General features: G+C 36.9%; 1 protein-coding gene and 1 pseudogene across 3 annotated transcripts in view; one reads left to right on the plus strand and one right to left on the minus strand.

The window, feature by feature from the left end:
- The window catches only part of PDE4B (phosphodiesterase 4B), a 541,893-nt gene that overhangs the window by 86,031 nt on the left and 434,238 nt on the right, over positions 1 to 21,624 (plus strand). For 2 of the 3 annotated variants that reach the window (XM_072820651.1, XM_072820652.1), the window contains exon 2: positions 18,972 to 19,083. In XM_072820651.1, the coding sequence (XP_072676752.1) occupies positions 19,042 to 19,083 (42 nt within the window). In that variant the 5' untranslated portion in view covers positions 18,972 to 19,041. Of the gene's footprint in view, positions 1 to 18,971; positions 19,084 to 21,624 lie in introns of those variants that run through there. The other variant, XM_072820655.1, reaches the window with a different exon arrangement.
- LOC140624864 (ATP synthase subunit d, mitochondrial pseudogene) lies at positions 1,968 to 2,446 on the minus strand (annotated as a pseudogene).

Consider the following 21,624-nt stretch of genomic DNA (forward strand, 5'->3'; position numbering starts at 1 on the left):
AAGTTCATAAATACATATTGTGGTAAAAATTCTTTTTAAAAAAGATTTTATTTATTTATTTGAGAGAGAGAGTGAGTTAGGGGGCTGTGCAGAGGAATAGGGAGAAGTAGACTTCTGGATGAGCAGGGAGCCCAACGTGGGGCTCAATCCCAGGACCCTGGGACCATGACCTGAGCCCAAGGCAGATGCTAAACCAATTAAGCCACCCAAGCGCCTGTTGTGGTAGAAATTCTTTAAAAATTTTATTAGTGGCTTAATTTCTTTATTGGAATCTGAATAGATTCTTTTTTTCATTTTTGAATCTGTTGACTTCACTAAGGTATGATCATCATGGGTCACTTTTTCCTGGACCACACTAAGGCTTTTCACTCTTCTTCAATGTTCTTTTATTTCTGGAAAATTATCTTAAATTATACCTTTAGATATTTGCCTCTTATATTATTGCTTTTCCATTCTTCATTTCTTTTTCAAAGGTGCTAATTATGTATCGCCTGTTTTCCTTATTTATCTTTATTTTTCTAATCCCTTTAAACTCTGCTCATTTCCGAACACTTGCTTTTATGTAAGCCTGTACCCTAATATGTTTCTAGCCTCATCAGTTCTCCCTTTTGCTGCTTGCAATTTGGCCTTTATTTCTCTGTTGATTTTACTGTGTGCTTCCATTTCTTTACTAAGCTCTGTCAACTCACACATCCATGCTTTATCTTCTTTTGTTTTAGAATAATTATTCATTTGACAGGTATTTATTGAGTCTTTACTACCATGTGTTAAGTACTATTCTCTCAACTATGTCTTTTTTTAAAGATTTTATTTATTTATTTGACAGAGATAGAGAAAGTGAGACAGGGAGAGCACACAAGCAGGGGGAGTGGCAGACAGAAGAAGCAGGCTTCCTGCTGAGTGGGGAGCCTAATGTAGGGCTCCATCCCAGGACCCTGAGATCATGACCTGACCCAAAGGCAGATGCTTAACCAACTGAGCCCCCAGGTGCCCCTCACTATGTGTTTTCTATGTGACATTATTTTATAGAAATCCTCTTTCACTCTCACATTTTCTCTAAATATATATATATATATACACATACACACACGAACAATTTAATAGCAATGTGCTTGATTAAAATTTTTATGATAGTATTTTTCTAGTGGTGTTATTTGAACTGACTTCCTTCTTTCTGGCTGTCCCTTGTTCCTTGTTCCCTCCCCCTTTCCTTCTGCCCTTCCTTATTTGCATAGATTTTGTGTTCTTTTTTTTTTTTTAAGATTTTATTTATTTATTCACGAGAGACACCGGGGTGGGAGAGACAGAGAGACAGAGACAGAGAGACAGAGAGAGAGAGAGGCAGAGACACAGGCAGAGGGAGAAGCAGGCCCCATGCAGGGAGCCCGACGTGGGACTCCATTCCAGGTCTCCAGGATCATGCCCTGGGCCGAAGGGAGGCGCTAAACCACTGAGCCACTCAGGGATCCCCGTCTTTTGATTCACATTCATCTTTGAGTGAAGTGACTTTTACCTATTGGAGGTCTGTATGAGGGTAGAGTCAGGATTTTGTTTTAGAAATAATAGAAATTCTCTTTTTGTCATGAGGTTGGATATGTGAATGATTTAGACTTTCTTTATTTCTTGACTTATTCAGCCAACCTAGATTGACTCTGCAATGTTGTTTTGATTTTGTTTTTTGTTTTTTTCCATATCATTATTTTTAATGTCCAACGTTTATGAGGGCCAGAGCTTTCTCCCCAACTCATGTTTATAAATTTTCTTCTTTTTTTTTAAAGATTTTATTTATTTATTCATGAGAGACAGAGAGACAGAGAGAGAGAGAGAGAGAGAAGGCACAGACACAGGCAGAGGGAGAAGCAGGCTCCGTGCAGGGAGCCTGATGTGGGACTCGATTCCGGGTCTCCAGGATCAGGCCCTGGACCCAAGGCGGCACTAAACCGCTGAGCCACCTGGGCTGCCCATGTTTATAAGTTTTCAATTGGCTTGTGAGACCAATAGGGATACTTCTTGTCTAATTTGGTTTCCGGGAAGACTTTATTCAGGTCTTCCATTGTTATCTGATCAAATGGAATTATGTTCTTCATCTTCTCCAGCTTTTTTTCATATTCCTCAATCCTGGCCTTTGAAAGAGACAAAAATGCAGCACAATTTTCACATCTTTTTCCTCAGCATCCACCTGGACAGTATATTTATCCTCTGGCACAGGAAACTTCAGGTCATTAAACTTCTTTTCAAAGGCATCTACCAAGCCAGCCTTTGCCACATTGGCCTTGTAGTAAGTGCAGCTGATAGTGGGTGGTTTCTTAGGGAGAATAGCCAACCTGTAGGGTAAACTTCTCATTCCAGGATTTCAGGGGTTGGCAATGGCCTTCTGGTTTTGGGGTATGATCTCCCCAAAAGCTACCCAGTCAGTTGCTTTTAGAGCAAGTTTTCACCCAGCCATCTTGAGATCCCTCACCGACCCTGGTGGCCCACAGTCCACCTGTTGTTTTTATTTTGAATTGTACATGGTAATATACTCTAATCTTTTCAGTACTTAGGGATTCTACAGATATTAATTTCATCTTGCAGTCTCCTCAAACCAAGCTTGTACTTCTATAACTTTTTGGAGACATTTCTTTTCAGAGGTAATGACCACTTGATTTCTCTGTTTAATAATCACTGCTCAGTCCTTATCTTGCCTGATCTTTCTGTGTCAGAAGACCATGGCTATTTTGTGCCTCATCTTTTTTTTTAAAATATTTTATTTATTTATTCATGAGAGGCACAGAGAGAGGCAGAGACACAGGCAGAGAGAGAAGCAGGCTTCATGCAGGGAGCCTGATGTGGGACTCGATTCTGGGACTCCAGGATCACACCCTGGGCCGAAGGGAGACACTCAACTGCTGAGCCACCCAGGCATCCCTGTGCCTCATCTTTAAAACTTCGGACAACCTTGGTTTCTGTCTCTATTATTTCCTTATTTTTTTCCTAATATTTTTGAGAAATCCTTTTCGTCTTGTTACTGTCCTTCTTTCAAGATCCTACTTGAAAAAAAAAAAAGATCCTACTTGAAATTACTTTCTTATTGCCACAAGAATATATTTTCTAGAGTGCAGAGTTGAATATTTTAACCCTCCACCCACAATTCTTCAAAAACATTTCCTACTCCCATGCTAAATGGAATAAAGTCCATACCATTTAACATTATATTAAAATATCAACATGTTCTGTCTCTTACACATCTTCCCAGTTGTGTTTTCCACTGCTCTTCATCCTACAGATTCTATTCTTTGGAGCCATACAGACTAGATATAATTCACCAAACATACCAAAATGCCAAATGTCTCTGTGATGTTTCTTCTAGCTGGATTAATTTTCCAATTATTTTTCTTTGAGGAAATCTATTCAGTCTTCAAAACTATGAGCTTGTATAAATCTAAGATCCTCTTATTTGTGCTAATTAATAACCCTTTCCAGGCGTTTCTTCTGTACATAATACAAAACACTCATTACTGCCCACTCAACACTGCAGCATCCTAGAATGTGATCTCTTTGGCAGCCAAACTGGTGTCCTTAGTTAACAGTGCCTGTCAAATACTAGATCTATACCTCTCCTTAACAATTTTTCTTTAAAAAAAAAGAAAGAATGATTTCTCATAAGATTTAGGCTTGAGACCATCACCTCATTTCCTGTCAGGCACTTAAAAACATGACCAGATAGATAATGGAACAGGAGAACTCATAGATACAAGTTATGGATCAAGACATAGTTTTCTCTATGTTCAGTCTTAGTATAGTTTTAGATTTAAAACATGCCTAACAAATTATAATTGTTGTTTTATTGCCATCTAAGCAAAGATAAAAAAAATAGCAATACTAGCTCAAATCATCAATAATATTTCCCTAAGAAGTGAATGGAAGACCTATGTAAACTTTGGATTTTGTGTTTGAAATCTGTTCACATTTCTACAAAATCTGATCTACATTCTCATTATATGTGTATATGAGTATATAGTATAAATGTATTATTTCTACAACACAGCTGGTAGAACAACTATTGAACTTTTTAATCTGGACTGGCTATTGTTAGGACAATGATCTGTTTACAGTGACAATCTATAAAGTATAGATAAGGCCAAAAGACTTTTTGTGATGCAGATGTTGTTACATAGCTTTATAATAAAAGAGAAAAAGAGATTTTGCTTGGTTTTCATTAATTACTGAGGGGAAATGTTATATATTATAGTCATGGCTAGAGAGTAACTTATCAGTATTTGTTATTTCTTATACATAAATAAACTCTAGTGGATTTGAGATTAATGTCATTTCAGACATTGTATTATTTTCTCATCTTACGATTATCCTTTTGTGATGATTGTAATGTTATCTTGTAAGATTCATTTTGACCCCCATGCTCAGATCCCTGGAGACTTCTTCCTCAGTGAAGCAGTTGTTATGTTCTCTTGGTAATAAGAAAATTCAGACATAAATAGCTCTAAAGCAGAGTTATATAAGGTCTTGTTATTTCAGTTATGCTTTCTAAAAGGAGGGAGGTTAAAACTGGGCATCTTTGTGGTAAGATAGAGAGATAAGACTTAAAGGAAGTATTTTGATGAGATTGTGATTTAGCAAATAATTTAATGAGGACCTACTAGGTGCAAGACCCTTCCAGGCACCACTCACTATTTCATTTAGTCCTTACAATAGCCCTGTGAAGTGGGAGACATTGTGCCTCTTTTTATAAATAAGAACACAGTCTCATGGAGGTCAAGTAAATTGCTATATGTACCACAGAGTTGGAATCTCCACCTAGAGTTTTTTGAATTTACTTCCAGAGACCTTTCCTTTATACAACAACTGGGTTGCACTGGATACAGTTTATACTAGAGAATCTGCAAATTCCTGTCACTAATACCAGAAATATGTTGCTTCCATCATTCAAAAGTATTTTAATATTTTAAAATATTGGTCATTTATGATTACAGCAATGTCAGGAATATATACAGCAAATAATCATTTTTCATCAATAGAAGCACAAGATTAGAGGGATCAAATGACTTATTAAAGATCCCATAGTCACTAATGCGGCTCTTGTGGGTGGCTAAAGATCAGTGAGAGGACATCTCGCTTCATTTGGAATTATACTTTCCTTCACCTTTCTAATAAAATCGTATGTATCTTACCAGAGGATGATTTAGATTTACCTTCTCTGTGAAGTCTTTTCTGGTCTTCCTAGGCAGACTTCTGGAACCTTCCTGTGTGCTGCTGCAGCACCTTGAAAGTATCTCTGTCATATAATTAGTGGTATGAACTCTCTATTCCCACTCTACTCTACTGAGGCTCTGCAGTCCTTGAGGATCGAAGTCATGCCTTTTCCTCTTTGTCTTCTCAGTGTCTACACAGTACATGGCTCTCAGTAGTGCTTAGTGAATGGTTGTTGTATAAATGAATGCATTCATGGATGCCTGAGTACGTGAATATATGAATTCATAAGTAAATTGCTTGGTGCTGAAGCCTTGTGTATGTGAGTTAGCATGCTCTCTAATATATGAATAAGCCTTTGCCAAAAACAACACAAAATAAAACAAAAGTCTTTAATTTAGAGACAACACATGAAGGCACTGTAGTGGGAGAAGAAACAATGGACTAGAGCCAGATTACTGGAATTTTAGTTCGACTTATGCCACTCACTGGGTGAATGCCAAATCAGCTTTTTAAGGGCTCTGTGTTTCATCTGTAAGATGAGGGAATTACATATGGCAAAAGTTACAAAAATGGTACTTGAATAAAGTTTGCAAACACTGTTCGAAGGCATTTTATGGGGGGGTATTATAGGAATATTATAGTATTAAAAGGTATTTATGGTGGTGTTATAGGGAGTACTGTAGTGGTTTTTAAATTTTTCTTTTTAAGGGGACCTCTTGTCAAATAAAATCTTACAAAGAGACTCAGAATGTGAAATATATAAAAATTGAGATTTTGTGGCTGCCAAGCCTCTTTATTCTCTAATACCTGCTCCTTCTGTTCTCACCTCTTATGTATCAGATGTATCAAATGTTTGCTAAATTCATGAGTGAGTCCATTCTTAGAGTGAGGCCTAATTTTGCATCTTTAAAAATAAGGAAATCATAGTTTCTTAATATAAAGATACTTAAACACCAATAGCAAATGTTTACTTATGTTCTTTTATGCCATATCAAAACAATGTAATATAGCATTCTGGTGTCACCAAATTTAGTTGCAGCCTTCTGTTTATGAGGTTTTTTTTCCTTTATATATCCACCTAGATTTGGATCCCTGATCTTTTAGGAGGTCTGGGACAACTTGCCCTAAATTGAGTGTCTGCTTCTAAATGAGCAATAATCATACCCAGTTAATTCAGTTAAATCAGCAAGTGTCATACCATTAATTCATTTGAGGTCCTGGGAAGATTCCTCACAGTTTTTGGATTTCCCTCATAGGAAGTCTATGATATAGTATTTATATTTCCGAGAAGGGAGCACATGGGGGTTTTGTATGCTTACTTGCTCAAGACAATAACGAACTGCTGCACTTTGTGATTTCAGTCTTCTTAAAGAAAGAAAAAGAATTAATTTATGATCAGTGTCTGGGGTCTTTGGGCCTAAAAGAAAGACCTTGATCAAAAGCCTTTCTATCTCCCACATGTCCCATGAAGCATGTTTGAAAAGCATTATACTGGTGGACAATTTTTAAAAGCCTGGGGATGTAGCACTTGTGAATGAATATCAAGGGTCTTCTGTATTAACTTAAAATAATTTTAGATATTGAAGCAAAGATAGAAAAAGAAAATACTTGTCAGTTCTTGCTCAAGCATGAGATAAAATAGAGGCCTTTTTAGTTATGTTTTATACACATAGTCTAAGTTTTCCAACTTAACGTAAATCTGTATAAGATTACATAAAAGAGTAGCTTTTCATAGGCTCTGTATGTTCTGAAAACAATAGAATCTCTTTTTTTGTTTCATTATTTTAAGAATTATCTGGTCCTGAAATTCTTTCTTGTCCTGAAATTCCACTTTTATTCCCAAGTATCCTCTGTATCATGGCCCTAACCCATCTTCATTTGCTCTTGCTCTCTGATAATAATGCTTGTTTGCCTCTTCCAAGAGGCAGTGGGGGATAAAGCTTAATTGTGTGAACTCTGGAGGCATAGTGCCTCAGTGTGAAGCCTGTCTCTGTACTTTGCTAGATGAGTTTGCTTAGACAAGTCATTTATCCTTCCAGTGCTTCAGAATTCTTACATGTGCAATGGAGACAAGAGTAGTTACGAGAATTATATGAAGTAATATATTTAGAGGCTATCAGATAGTGCTTACCACACAGCTATTAGTATTCCCATCACAGGAGTAAGAACATATATTCTGTCAATATTGGTTATTTGTGAGGTGATATTTGTAGTTTATCAGGCATTCTGGTTCAGTCTCCTGCCCCCTCCTATCTGCTACTCTTGGATTATCACACTTTTAGTGTTTCAGGGAGAGGCATAGAACATATGTATTTTATTCATTCAAAAAATTTTTTAGAGTAAATATTTCTTGCTTGGGGCAAGGAATATAGTGACTAGCAATATTCACTATGAGCTTCTGAAAGGTACAAAACTATGCATTCTTACAAATAAATACAAAATTATGATAAATACTGTGAATAAGAAAAAAGTAATGGTGTGGTAAAACCTTGTGACAAGCAGAGTAATTCAGTAAAGATTTTTCTGAAGGAAAGATATTTAAGCTGAAAGCTGAGGAATGAGTGAGCCAGGCAAAATCGAGGAAGTATTACAGTGTAGGAAAAGTCCTGAGGCAAGGAAGGCATGTTGGGTAAACCCCAAATGCAATTTGGCTAAAGCTAAATGAGATAAAGGGAACAGTGATGTGAGATTAGGTTGAGGAAGCAGGTGGAAGCCAATATAAGAAGGTGAGACTGCAAAGGCAAGGGGAGACCATATCTGCAGGGACTTGTATGACATATTAGGGTTTGGATTATCCTAAATGTAACAGGAAGCCATGAAGAATGTAATGCAGGGAAATAATATAAGGAATTCTGCACTTAAAAAAATCACTTTGGAGGGACACCTGGGTAGCTCGGTGGTTGAGTGTCTGCTTTTAGCTCAAAGCATGATCCTGCGTCCGTGGATTGAGTCTCACATTGGGCTCCCTGAAAGGAGCCTGCTTCTCCCTCTGCCTGTGTCTCTCATGCATAAATAAATAAAACCTTAAAAAAAAAAAAAAAGCCACTTTGGAGAATAGATAGAAGGAGAGTAGAAGGGCTCCTTTCTTTGTTCCTTAGCTACAGTACCTGTACAAGAACTATAACCTCCTCTATGAAGCTTTCTTTATAATTTTTGCTTGTAGAGATGACCTTCACTCATTTGTTCACCTAATGAACCCAACGTCTATTCCTGTCATAGCACTTTTGACACTGTGCTGTGATACTGACACATGCCAAGGACACATTAGGTATTGTTGAATGAATAATCATTTATTCATTGCTCTGAAAACAAGACTGTGGGCACATTAAAGTCAAGGGCACTTTTATAAGAAACTCTTAACTATAGGAAACAAATTGAGGGTGGCTGGAGGGGAGGGAGGTGGCGAGGATAGGGTAACTGGGTATGGCCATTAAGGACGACAGGTAATGTAATGAGCACTGGGTGTTATTAGCAACTGATGAATCACCAGACTTTACCTCTGAAACTAATAATACACTATATTTTAATTAATTGAGTTTAAATAAAATAAATTAAAAAAATAAATTCAAGGAAGTCATTTAGCCCCTAGTTTTGGGCTGATTGGAAGTTAGACCTTTAGGCAGTGGGGATGGTCTTTTTATCCCTTGCTATGGAGAAACAGTTCACCTAGTTTTTTTTTTTTTTTAAGATTTTATTTATTTATTCATGAGAGATGGGGGGCGGTGGGCTGAGAGAGAAGCAGGCTCCATGCAGGGAGCCCGATGTGGGACTCGATCCCGGGACTCCAGGATTATGCCCTGGGTCAAAGGCAGGTGCTAAACCGCTGAGCCACCCAGGGATCCCCCAGTTCATCTAGTTTTTAGATATTTTTTGGAAGCAAATGATCATCGATATGTAGCTGTTGGTTTGATGTGTCTGTGGGAGGAGGAGTTCAGGATCTTCTTATGCCTCCATCTTGTGGACGACCAGTAAGGCATTACTTATACAAGTAGAAACCTGGGAATAGTTTGTTAGTTACTTTCTGCATGTTCTGTTATTGTGGGAAATTAACATTCATCCAAACAAATTGTATACTAAGAATTTTTTCGTTTCTGTCAACATGTGTACTGATTTCAAGTTTGTATCCTATTAGTAATTTACAGAGAACACATTTTATAGTAGAAATTGATTTTAAATGGTTGTTCAGGGGACACATTTTACTCAGAGCAGCATTTAGCCTAGCTACTTTGCAGTCTGATGACTATTAAAAGAATTCCATTATCTCTTTGTTACTTATTATTCTCTCAGGCTAAAACTCATGGTTTAAGTTCATATTAATTCTTAATACTCTTCAATTTATATCTCAAAAGTCATTGATGCTTATTGCCTAATTAAACAAACTGATTTTCTCTCCAGAAATACTTATATCTAAGTGTTGGGTGCTTAGAGTCTTAAGAAGTTTTACACAGAAAATGTCTTATTACATACACATTTTTTCCCCTACAAATGTCCAGAGTTAGGTGGTGTTAACCTAAAAATTGAAAGTTATTCTATCATCAAAAATTTGGGAGTAGCAGAGAATTGCAATTCAGGACATGCAAGCTATGGCAAAACCAGAGTCAAGTCAAACAAGCAAAGGAAAGGAATATTATTTTATAAGGAAAGAGGAAGTTGGAGGGGGTTGTTTTGAATAGAAGTCCATTGGAGAAAAGCAAGAGTTTAGGCTGATGACAGTTTCTTACTGACATAATTGCAGGGGTAGTCAATTTTTTATAGGAGATGTAATGTACATCTTTCCCTATTGAGAACTGTAATTAATGATTTTCTCCTGATGATAATTCTTCAGTTGGAGTCTGTAATTGATGGTCTTCTTATCTGACATTTGAGTGTAATTGATGGTCTTCTTATTTCCCCTTTCTATGCTCCCCTATCTGGCCTCCCAACTCCATTTTAGTGAGGTTTCCCTTTGATACAGGAGAGCTAAGTTCTTGTCTCATGTAGTCAAAGAATGAATCTCATGGGCAATGGAGCGTGAGCAAAGCAACAGAAGTTTATTAAGCAGAGATACAGAGAAAGCTCTGAGAAGTGAGAGGAATCCAGATAGGATTGCCACTGAGGGCTTTTCATGGTAGTCTTTTATTGAGAACCTAGCCAGGGAGCCCACAGGCTTGAGATTCTTGTGCAGTCTTGGTTTGAAAATGGACTTGATGACTTATTTCTTTGTGGTCTGCTGAGTTTCTGTGATTTATTAGTAGCCATCAAAGGGAGACATTCCCTAACATTTTGGAGCTAGGGAGCCAGGTTTATTTATTTACTTATTTATTCATTCTGTTTTAAATGTCTTATCTCTGTTTTCTTGGGATGAATAGGATTCTGACTCTGGGACCTCTCAGTGTCCTTGGGGTTTATGGGTGCCCACAGATTCCTGGGAGCCTGACTTTGGACCATTCCCTTATCTTTCCCTGCCTAGCCCCATCTGCCCCTAACTCGTTCCTATATCACCTTTGTTAATTTTCACAGTGGATAACTATAGTGAGGTGGTAATGTGCCTCTGAAAGGAGACAGAAATTTAGACTCCTCTTTGTCTAGCATTTCTTCCCCAAATGCACACTATATAAGATGCTAGCCCAAACCAGAAAACCCTCCTTTTCTTGAGCTAGACTTTATGCTACTTATTTTAATAAGTTAATACATTAACTGATCTGGTACAAAGGATCTTAGGTATTTGTACTTTATGAGTCATGAGTCAGTAAAATTTTCAAAGGATCAGAGGACTGATAGAGTTGCCAATGTTTAATATTCTCAGTTGAGGGGATCCCTGGGTGGCTCAGCGGTTTGGCGCCTGCCTTTGGCCCAGAGCGCGATCCTGGAGTTCCGGGATCGAGTCCCGCGTTGGGCTCCTGGCATAGAGCCTGCTTCTCCCTCTGCCTGTGTCTCTGCCTCTCCCTCTCTCTGTGTCTGTCATGAATGAATAAATAAAATCTTTAAAAAAATATTCTCAGTTGAGGCCACTGAGAAACAAAAGAAAAAAATGCTCATGCCCCATACATTATTATCATCTCATGGAAGGAAATTTTAACATCTGAAAGAACGATGAGTAGGAGTTTTCCTGTTAAGCTACAAATAGCAACTATAATCCAGAAGAGAGGACTAAAACCATCAAAATATCTGATATTCTCTACAGAGAGCTGTATACAAAAGTGGTTAGGCAACTCCTTGTGAGAAGTAGCAGTTGGATTACTCCAGCAACCTCCCAATGCCCATATAACCACTCTGGGTGGGGAGAGAATGGCTGTGGAGAGGTTTTGGAGAAGCGAGTTATTGGCCTACTAGAGATGAAAAACTATTTGTAGAGATCAGGGGTATCTTCCACAAAAGGAAGGTTAGCTTCTGTATCCCTTAGATTCTAGTTAGGGATTTAATACAAGAGATTTATTATGCAAGTATTGAATGATGAAAATGAAAAGAGGTCTGCCAGGTAACCCAAAGAATAATGAAGAGACTTCCATTCCTAGGGAAGTGGACGAAATGGTTTTATGAGATCTAGGCATGTAAAAGAGGATTCACTACCATAAAAGCTGGTACCACCAAGGGGTCACTTTGAAACTAGTGAGCAGACATTTGATGGGGATATTGTGTGGATGGTTCTGAATTTGCCAGAATGGAGTGGCAAAGTTATTTCTACTCTTGGAAGGAGGAAGAAAGTACCTTTTCCTCAGCTCTCTTACAGCTTCCTACTACTGATTCCCATAGTCATCACTTAAAGGAGGCCAGCTAGCAAAAGAATCTGTAAATGTAGTTTGCAAAGTCTCTGCCTCAACATCACAGAACAGGATTTAGAATGATTGGCTTGGGGCTGCAAGATATTTATAAATAACTGACATAGTATCTCATTTCTCCATTGATCACTTATGCAGAATACTTTCTAATCTCTTTATGACTTCTTGAGCAATGGAGAAAGAGAAATGGAGAGAGAGAGCAGGGCAGAGGGAAGAGATAGTAGCAGAGCATCCTATACTCTCATCACCACGTGACAGGGATGCTGGAGCTTATTTGGCATCAAGAGCATTGTGGCAGAGATGCCTGGGTGACTCAGTGGTTAAGTGTCTGCCTTTGGCTCAGGGCATGATCCTGGGATTCTGGATCAAATTCCACATCAGGCTCCTTGCAACGAGCCTGCTTCTCCCTCTGCCTATGTCTCTGCCTCTCTGTGTGAAAGAATTTTCTTTCACGAATAAATAAATAAAATCTTAAAAAAAAAAAAAAAGATACTGTGGCCTGAGCCATCTTGTCAGTACTTCAATCAAGATAGTAGACTTTTGCACAAGGTAGTCCTACCAGCAAGAGTTTCAATGTGTATCAATAAGTATGGGAGCTGATGAGACTAGAATGTTTATTTTCCCAATAAGAAAACTCCTATTTACCCCTAAGAAGAGAGTGAGCATTTGGACACCCTATAGAGAGGGATTTTTTTGTTGGAAAAATAGCGGCACTCAATAGAGCTGCAATTAAATGCCCAGTTAAGTAAAAAGACTTTTGCTCCTTTTCATTAATTCTTCCTCTCTGCTGCAATGTGGAAAGAACTAGAACCTAAAATAAAACTAGAACCTAAAATAAAAGAGTAGACCATTCCCTCTGTCCACTCAAGTCCTAACCACTGCCACTGAGTGGTCCAACAGAGGCTGGCCATTGAGCTGGAAAAGAGAGATGTGATTTAAAGCACATATAAGCTGCAGTAATGGAATCAGTCTGAACTGTTGTTAAAGAAGAGAAAATGGATTTGACATTGCAGATGGAAAGCAGTTACTGGAGAATAATTAAAGCTAGTACATATCTGTACCCTACTGAGTTCAGATTGTTTAGTAAATCAATTACACAAATAAAAATTAAAATTTTGGACATCATCTCAGAATAAAGGGTAATCTTTAAATTGGAAAAAGTTTTCTTAAAAACTCAAAAATATTACCTTATTTTTCTCATTTCTTCATGGTTTGATATAGCATGTGTCCATGGTGTGGAATTTTAAAATGATTATCATTAGTCATTGAAATTTTTATCAACCAAGGATTACTAGTATTGAAAGCTATAACCTGTCAAAAGAGAAATTCATACTTAGTGCTACAGCAGGCAGGATCCCTTCCCTCATTTTAGCTTTTAAATCTCTGTGGCGAGAGGAGGAAGAAGGATAGGTGAAATTATTAAAGAATACTGTAGTCTTCGAACATAAGAGAATGTTATGAATGAGTAACATAAGTTTAAAAGCATCTTTTAGATGGTGAAATGTAAAACCATAGGAAAACTATTAAAATATGCCAGAAATGGAATTTGTAGTCATCATACTTACTCATCACCTTAGAAATTCTTAGAAATATTTTGTTTTAATGAAGCATATGGTGTTCTATGTATTGAGAAGCAAATTTTGCTAATGGAAGAATAATCTCAAATGAAGAGAACTTGATCTCTTCTCTTGCCTATATTTGCCTTAAATTTGAATCACTTAAGACTTCAGTATTTTTTAAAAGGTAAAAAGATTAGGGAGCATGGTTCCAGAAAGCTGATTAACTTAACTTGTATTTCCAACATCAGAAAATGAAGTACAAATCACTTCATTTACTACTACCCTGAAAAGATGTGAATAAGACCCAATCAGCTGCATAGGGATAGGTTAAGAGGCTTTGCTTTAGAACCAGAACATTCTGATCTGAACCAGCAGAGGGTGTGACTTTAAGCATATTTCATTGCTATTCCAAGATGTGATTTCCTCACCTGTCGCTATTATGTGCCTACCTCCTTTGGTTGGCTGCTCTTATGAAGCATATTTCAAATCATAAATGTATGGTGCTTAAACTGGCATAACTTGTCAATCTCTGTTAGCCTGAATGAAAGGCAACTGACACTAACAATCAACAATAAAATGATTTGTAATCTCCTATTCTCCTATATATATATATATATATATATAGTCATATATATGACATATTATATATCATAATACTATAATATATTCAATTATATCATATATTGTATATAATATTGTAAAGTAATATATTAGCACATTATAACCTTTCTCAGAATTCCCAAATAGAATCACTATTGCCATCAAAGAGTGAAGACATAAAACTGTTTCTGCCTTACAATAGCAACTTGAGATAATGCCTGACCTTCTTTTCTAAAAGCCATAAAACCATTTTAAAACTCCAACTGCATTTATTCATTCATTCTTTGAGCAATTATTTATTGAGAGCTTGCTTTGTGTCTGTCACTGTACTAGGCACTGAGCAGGGATATTTCAAAATTGCCATCTGGCTTTGTAAAGTTTTTGGAGCAAATCTGTTGTAAGTCAGGATCCCAGCAGGAAATAGTTTGTGTTCTCAAAGGGGTGACAGAAAGGTACCACTTAATGAGGCACTATTTACAAAAGATGTGGGCAAGGTTGAAGATAAACAGAAAGGTACGATGAAACAGCACAGGGCTAGCCTACATCTGAAGTGTCAAGTGAAGACATTAGTTAATGGAACCTAGGGACCTTCAAAGACTGGTGCCTGGCTGTGACCTAGAGTAGAAGACTTTAACCATTGCTACACCATGGCCGGCAGAGAGGGACCTCTCTATCCTCTTGCCCTCTCGTCTACTGCCTCTGTTTCTCCTTGGTTGAACAGGAGCCAGAGGGCTAGAAAGCCCGTGGACTGTGTCCAGGATGGAAAAGATGGAGGGGTGGATCTCTATTGGAAAATGAGGACTATACAGAAAATATCTCTCCTATCCCTTTTTTGTCTTTTATATAACAGATGTTGTGTTTTATTTCTGAGTATAAAAGTAAAAATATTTTTAATATATAACATTTGGAAATCTGTCTTATAACTTGAGATCCCGCTTTTCCTAGCCAGGACATACTCTCAGTTAAAGGTACATAAATTTATCCAGTAAGCTCTCACACTCAAAATGTCATAAAATATAAGTTTATTTCCATGGCTTAGACCTCTTAAAAGTACTCTTGCTTGCCAGAAAATCTACTGATGTTACCCAGGAACATTTTGTCTTTCTGCCTGTCATAAATTTCCTTAGCATAGCATCCTTCTGCATGTATCATACTCTTAGTATATCAAATTCCATTCCATATTTTTGCACACCATGTTGTTCTTCATAATCTCCACTAAACAAATCCTACTTATTATTTAAGGCTAAAAAAGAAACCTCATTTCCTTCTCAAAGCCTTCCCTGAAACCCAGCACCAACAACTTCATTTCAAAGAAGTGTTGAATCTACACATAGGATTTTAGCATTTAATTATTTTCTTTGATATACTAATTTTATAAATATTTTTGAGCAGCTATGATCTACCAAGTAAATATTTAATATGTGTAAATTTTTCCTTCCAAACTAGACCTAAAGTTCTTGGGGGCCAGATTTGCTTTGAGCATTTTTTTAAAATACTTTTTTGTATTTGAATGTAGTTGACACACAATGTGATATTATTTTCAGGTGTACAGTATAATGATTCAGCTTCTGTATATGTATGCTGTCTCATCACAAGTATAGCTACCATCTGTCACCATATAATGCTTTTATAATATCATTGACTATTTTCTCTATACTGTGCCTTTTATTCCCATAACTTATTCATTCCATAACTGAAATCTTATATCTCCCATTCCCCTTCACCCGTGTTGTCCATTCCTGTACCCTCCTTCCCTCTGGCAACCATTGGTTTGTTCTCAGTGTTTATAAATCTGAATCTGCTTTTTGCTTGTTTTCTTATTCATTTGTCTTGTTTTTTAGATTCCACATATGAGTGAAATCATATGGCATTTGTCTTTCTCAGTCTGACTTATCTCACTTAGCATAATACCCGCCAAGTCTACCCATGTTGTCACAAATGGCAAGATCTCACCCTTTTTCTATGGTCTATGCATACCACATCTTCCTTATCTATTTGTCTTTGAGTGGACCCCATATTTATTGCAGGATTATGTGTAATAGCCAAGATATGAAAGCAACCGAAGTATACATTGAGCTTCATCTGGATCCCATCATACTTTGTGTAAGCCTGAGAAGGTATTGTTAAGGTCTTTATTTCTGCTGGGAAAACTTGATCGTTGTCCCTCCTTGCTGAAGATAGCTTAGAAATTTCTACTCTAGTTGCAGTGTTTTATCCTGTTTTTAAGTATAGTTCTTACCAAGCAAAATGAATGTAAGATAAAAAGTAAACTTTTGCCTCATAGATTTTTCCCACTAATTTAGTATATGAAGCCATTTGTTAGAGATCACTTTGGTGTTCTTATTTTCTTTCCAGATCCACACTCTACTAATTATTGTTTTTTTTTAATTGACTGCACATAACATTTGCATCTTGATAATCCTTTATTTATTTATTTATTTTTGAGAGAAAGAGGGGGGTGGCGAGGACTGAGGGAGGGGGAAGAGAGAATCTCATGCTGAGCATGGAGCCTGATGAGGGGCTCAATCTCACGATGCTGAGTCCATGATCTGAGTCAAAATCAATAGTTGGATGCTTTACCGATTGAGTCAACCAGGCACCCCGCATCTTGATAGTACTGATGCCAAACTTATCACTTACATGTGTTTGCACCATTGTATGACATAATGCTGCATATATTTTATTAACTGTTCAAATTCATTTGGAACTTTCCTAATAGTTATTTAAGAGACCGTATAATTTATCATCTAGCTGTGGCCTAAGATTTAAATCCTACCCTGTCACTGTTCTTAGTTTCTTCATCCAAGATAAGTAGGTATCATTTACTTCACAAAAAGATAGTCTCCCAAATATATGGCAGACTAAGTTTTGTAGAAATAAAATAACTTTAAAATAAGTTAATATTCTTATGCATTTTGTGGGTCCTTATTGTATGTATATATACACATTAATATATTATATGTAATATAGTATAAAATAATGTATACTAAAACATATTAACATATATATAATAATTATAATATATAATAAAATATATATAAGATCAGCTTTTAGTTCATTAAATAATACATCACAAAAAATTTAGAAAACATAGAGAAAAAGAAAAGCCTCTCATAGAACGTTTACATGATGTTCACTGTTACCATTTTACACAGCTTCTTTCGTATTTTTCCATACTTTTATTTTTACAAAATTATAATCACTGGAAATATCCAATCCTTTATCTTGAATGTAAAACTTAAATTTTGACTCTTTTTTTTTTAATTTAGGAGCATAAACTTTTTTTTCAGAGTCTACCTTATGGAAGCACTCAAGGTTGGAGATCACTTTGTGAGAAAATGTTATTTGCCTACTTTTGTTAGATGTCAAGAAACCTTTGAATAAAAGCTCTAAAATTCTGGCTACTCCGGTTTGGTCAGCCTTAGTAAAGTTCAATCATTCCTTGGTGTATACTGAAAAAATTCTTTTCCTTGGTATATTAAATCAACTCCCTGAAAAGCGTATGGGATGGATTCTTTCCCTAGAACACTTACAAAGGCAAAGTTTCTCCCTACCCCACTCTCTTATCCACCCTGTCAGTTCTGCTGCCAACTTTTGCATAATATAGTCAAATTATGTGTTCGAAATTCAACCCTGGTTTCCTGGGTGATGGTACAATGCCACTACTTAGTATTCCTAGTCACATAGCTACAATTCCATCACGCTCTTAATCTATATATATCTTCATGTTCGAGAAGCAGACATTTCAAATCAGGCATGTATTGAGAGTTTAAATGTACAGAGTGAGGAAACATAGAAGCTTCTTGAGCTCAGCCATGATGCAGGACCCTTTTTTTACCAAGATTGTGAGAAACCACCATATGGACTAATGCTTCTTGGATTTGGTGATTTCGGTAGTATATCTTTTCCAGTTCAATCCTGCAAACAGAATTCTTTATATTCTCTTGTAGACTATTGGATGCCTAAACTTTAAATTTGGACCCCTGGGTTTTAAAAACAAGAGAATAGTTTTTCTCTGGAGTTGCACAACCAGGTTATTAACATTATTGAGGTTCTTTATTTCTGAAGTGGCTTCCAATTATCTACACAAAACAGATTTCATAAATTGCAACACTTCTTTTTCAAAATGGCCAGGTTTGTGATTTTGACCAGGTAATTCTAGCTCTCTCTAACTAAAATTTTCTGTGATAAATATTTCATATGTGCATATATATATACACACACATATATATGCACATATATATATGCACATATGTATAGGAGATTTAAATTGATGGCAAATTGAAATTAAGATTTTTGTGGCCATATATATTTTCTGTATTGGTTTGTTTTTCCTTCTTTTTCTTTTTTGACCATAATATCAAAGCTATGAGTTCCTTAAATTCTAAATCCACCAAAAAGAAAAAGATTCTAAATCTGCCATATTTTAACTGTGTTATCTTGGTCCAATTATTTTTCTGATCATTTATTTCCTCATTAGGAAAAAAATGGAAATAATCTCACAGACTGTTATGGGGATTAAATGAAATATTGAATGAGAAAGTATAAAGCTCTTCACAAGTATGTATTATTTCAATATTCTTAGTGATCATTCATTACTTGGGAGCCTAAGTGTCGCCCTCTATTCTGTTCTCTCCCCCTGAGAAGCTTTGCACTGATTTCTTGGGATTTTTGTATTTTGTGAACCTCTTTTCTCACATATAAGATTGAAAAATTGGCGTGGGAAATTGTCATATTTACTTATACATGTACATTGTATCCATTCAAATATTAGTCTGAAGAATACAGATAAACCATGTGTTTGTATTCAACTAAGGAAACTGAACTCTTTTTTGTGTATGTGTCTCTTTTTTCTCCCCCATAGGTCTTAAAAATTGTCAGCAAAACGTGCTGAACAACAGACATCCTAAGAGGGGGATACTTTCACCTCTATAATGAAGAAAAGCAGGAGTGTGATGGCAGTGACAGCTGATGATGTAAGTTCCAAAAGTCAGAGTTGCTCGATTCCACCCATGTTTTGTCTCCTCAGTGAAGAAGTTGCTCCATAATTTTATCCAAAGGGCAGGCAAGGTTGTTGAACACCATCGTTTTGTCACTAGTTGTTCCTGTGACCCAGGCATCACCAGAACCTAGATCCAGAATTCTGGAATTTAGACAGCAGGAACACTGCCCTCTCTGCAGCTTGGAGATGGTCTCAGGTTGAGTTTTATGGTTTCATTCACAAAACCTCCAATCTCTGATGGATGCCTACATTCTGGCTCTTAGAAGCTCCTCTTTCTGCATTACTTGCCTTATCAGTTCCCTGATGACTCTCTTTCCTGTCTTTACCCAGGGACAGCTAATTCTTGAGAGTCATGTCTTATGGTGGGGTCTTTGACGACTGCTCCTAAGAAGCTTGTGATGTACATCCTGTAGGTCTTGGCTACTCCAGTGTTATCCTCAGAGCAGCAGCATTCCCTAAGTGTTTATTAGAAACACAGAATCTTAAGCTATGTCTTAGACCAACAAATCAGACTATATTTTAGCAAGATCCCAGGGTGTTTAGATATATGTATTCTTTTAGAAACCCTGTGCCAGGTCATCTGAAGGTCTGTAAACTCCTCATCTCATAACTTTGCATCTTGAGCAACTGAGATTAATTCTCTCCTTTGTTTTCAATTGACCAGTCCCCTATTAGTGTGTCTTTAATTGTCCAGTTTTTACTGTTTCTGTTTGTAATTGAGCCAAAAATCATATGCCACTAATCTGATGTGCAGAAGGAAGGGAGGGAGGTTGGAAAAAGAAGTAATTTTCATTTCTGTAATAACTCATCTTGTTGTTAAACTCCTAGTTCAACAGATGGGGGAGGGGCTGGGAGGAACTTGAACTTGGCAGTTTATATAAAATTCTGTCTTTTGGGTAAATAAATGCTCCGTCTTTTGGGATTCCTCCCAGTTCTAACTCCTCCCCTTGAATTGCATGGCATTGGACAAAGGGATTTAACACTAGTTATTAACATTGTGGTAACAGATGTGTGGTATTGTCCTTATCCTGTATTGCCTCTTTTCCATGCACATCTCCTGTTACTGAGTTGAGGAACAGCTCATTCCCCCAGGTCTTTGGTTGTCAAGTCTCTGTCCTTGGTCGTGTTGCTTAGGCATGTGACAGGAGCACCAGGTAATGATTGCTCTCACCGTGAGCAGCATACCTTCTTAGTATACTGTGAGTTTGACCTTCTTCTCCACTGTATGGACTCCACCTAACCTCTCAGGGGGGCTCTGGTTGTTTAAAAGCTTTGCTTTCTCCCTAGCCCTTACCCTCAGTCTGCTCACCCCACAGACTTCTGTTCACTTTGCCTCATGCTGAAGCAAATCTCTTAGCAAACAAGCTGAGGCTAATTCTCAGCTTCTTACTGTATCCCTGTAAGTGCTTGTGAGATCTTGAAGCCACAAGTCCAGAACAAGCCTTAGCTATGCTACGAGGCTCTTGCCCTGCAAAATGCACCCCTTTGTCATTTCTACTCTAGATTAGTGTTCTAGTATCATCACCTATGACAATATTTCCTTTCTTTATTTCCCCCTTCTCTGTTCCCTGACCACAAGGGAAATTCCCTTAACTCATATTCTAAGTTTTAGTACACACGATAAAAAGCGATGTTCAGATTTCCATGCTGTGCTCCAGACATCTAAAGGAAAACTTCTGGAATTTATAAATAATTTTTCTTAAGATAAAAGAAGCTTGGGATTGTCTCTTAATACTATCTGTAGAGTGCATGCTCCAAAAATTTTTTTTGGGGGGGAGAATAAAACTAAGCAATGCATTCTGTCTATAAAAGATGGACAACCATTCTGTCTTTTTCATTGCATCCTTACCGTAATAATCTGAATCCTCCCTTGAGGCAATTAGTTGCCACAGTCAAAATACAAAAGATGGGAGTTTTGCATACAAGAAAGAAAATCCAAGAAAGAAGAGCACATTCAAAGAATATTAAGCCGATCAGAGTGGGTGATCGTTACCTAGGTTTGCACTGTTCAACATGGTAGTACTAGCTTCATGTGACTCTTAAGCACCAGTGTGAATGGAGATATGTAAAAATAGATCTTGGATTGTGAATATATAATAGTAAAAATAGAAAAGAATGTAAAGTGTGCCATTAATAGTTTTTGATATAGATTACATTTTGAAATGACAATATTTTGGATGTGCTAGTTTACAATATACTATTAAAAGTAATTTTACCCTATACCTTAAAATAATGTAACACATCAACTATACTAAAAAAAAGTGATTTCACCTATTTCTTTTTTACTTTTTTAATGAGGCTACTAGAAAATTTAAAATTTAATTTAATACATTTGGCTCTCATTTGTGGCTTGCACTTTATTTCTAGTGGACAGTGGCGACCTGGAACTTTTCACAATGCACCTCCACTCTTTGAGTACAGTGTGAAAGCTCATACTTATTGTTACACACAATACTTCTTTCCTCACAACAAGAGCAATTTAGCAGATTTTACATTTTATATGCTATCCTCTTGA

The sequence above is a fragment of the Canis lupus genome, chromosome 3, assembly GCF_048164855.1.
Source record: "Canis lupus baileyi chromosome 3, mCanLup2.hap1, whole genome shotgun sequence".
NCBI lineage: Eukaryota > Metazoa > Chordata > Mammalia > Carnivora > Canidae > Canis > Canis lupus.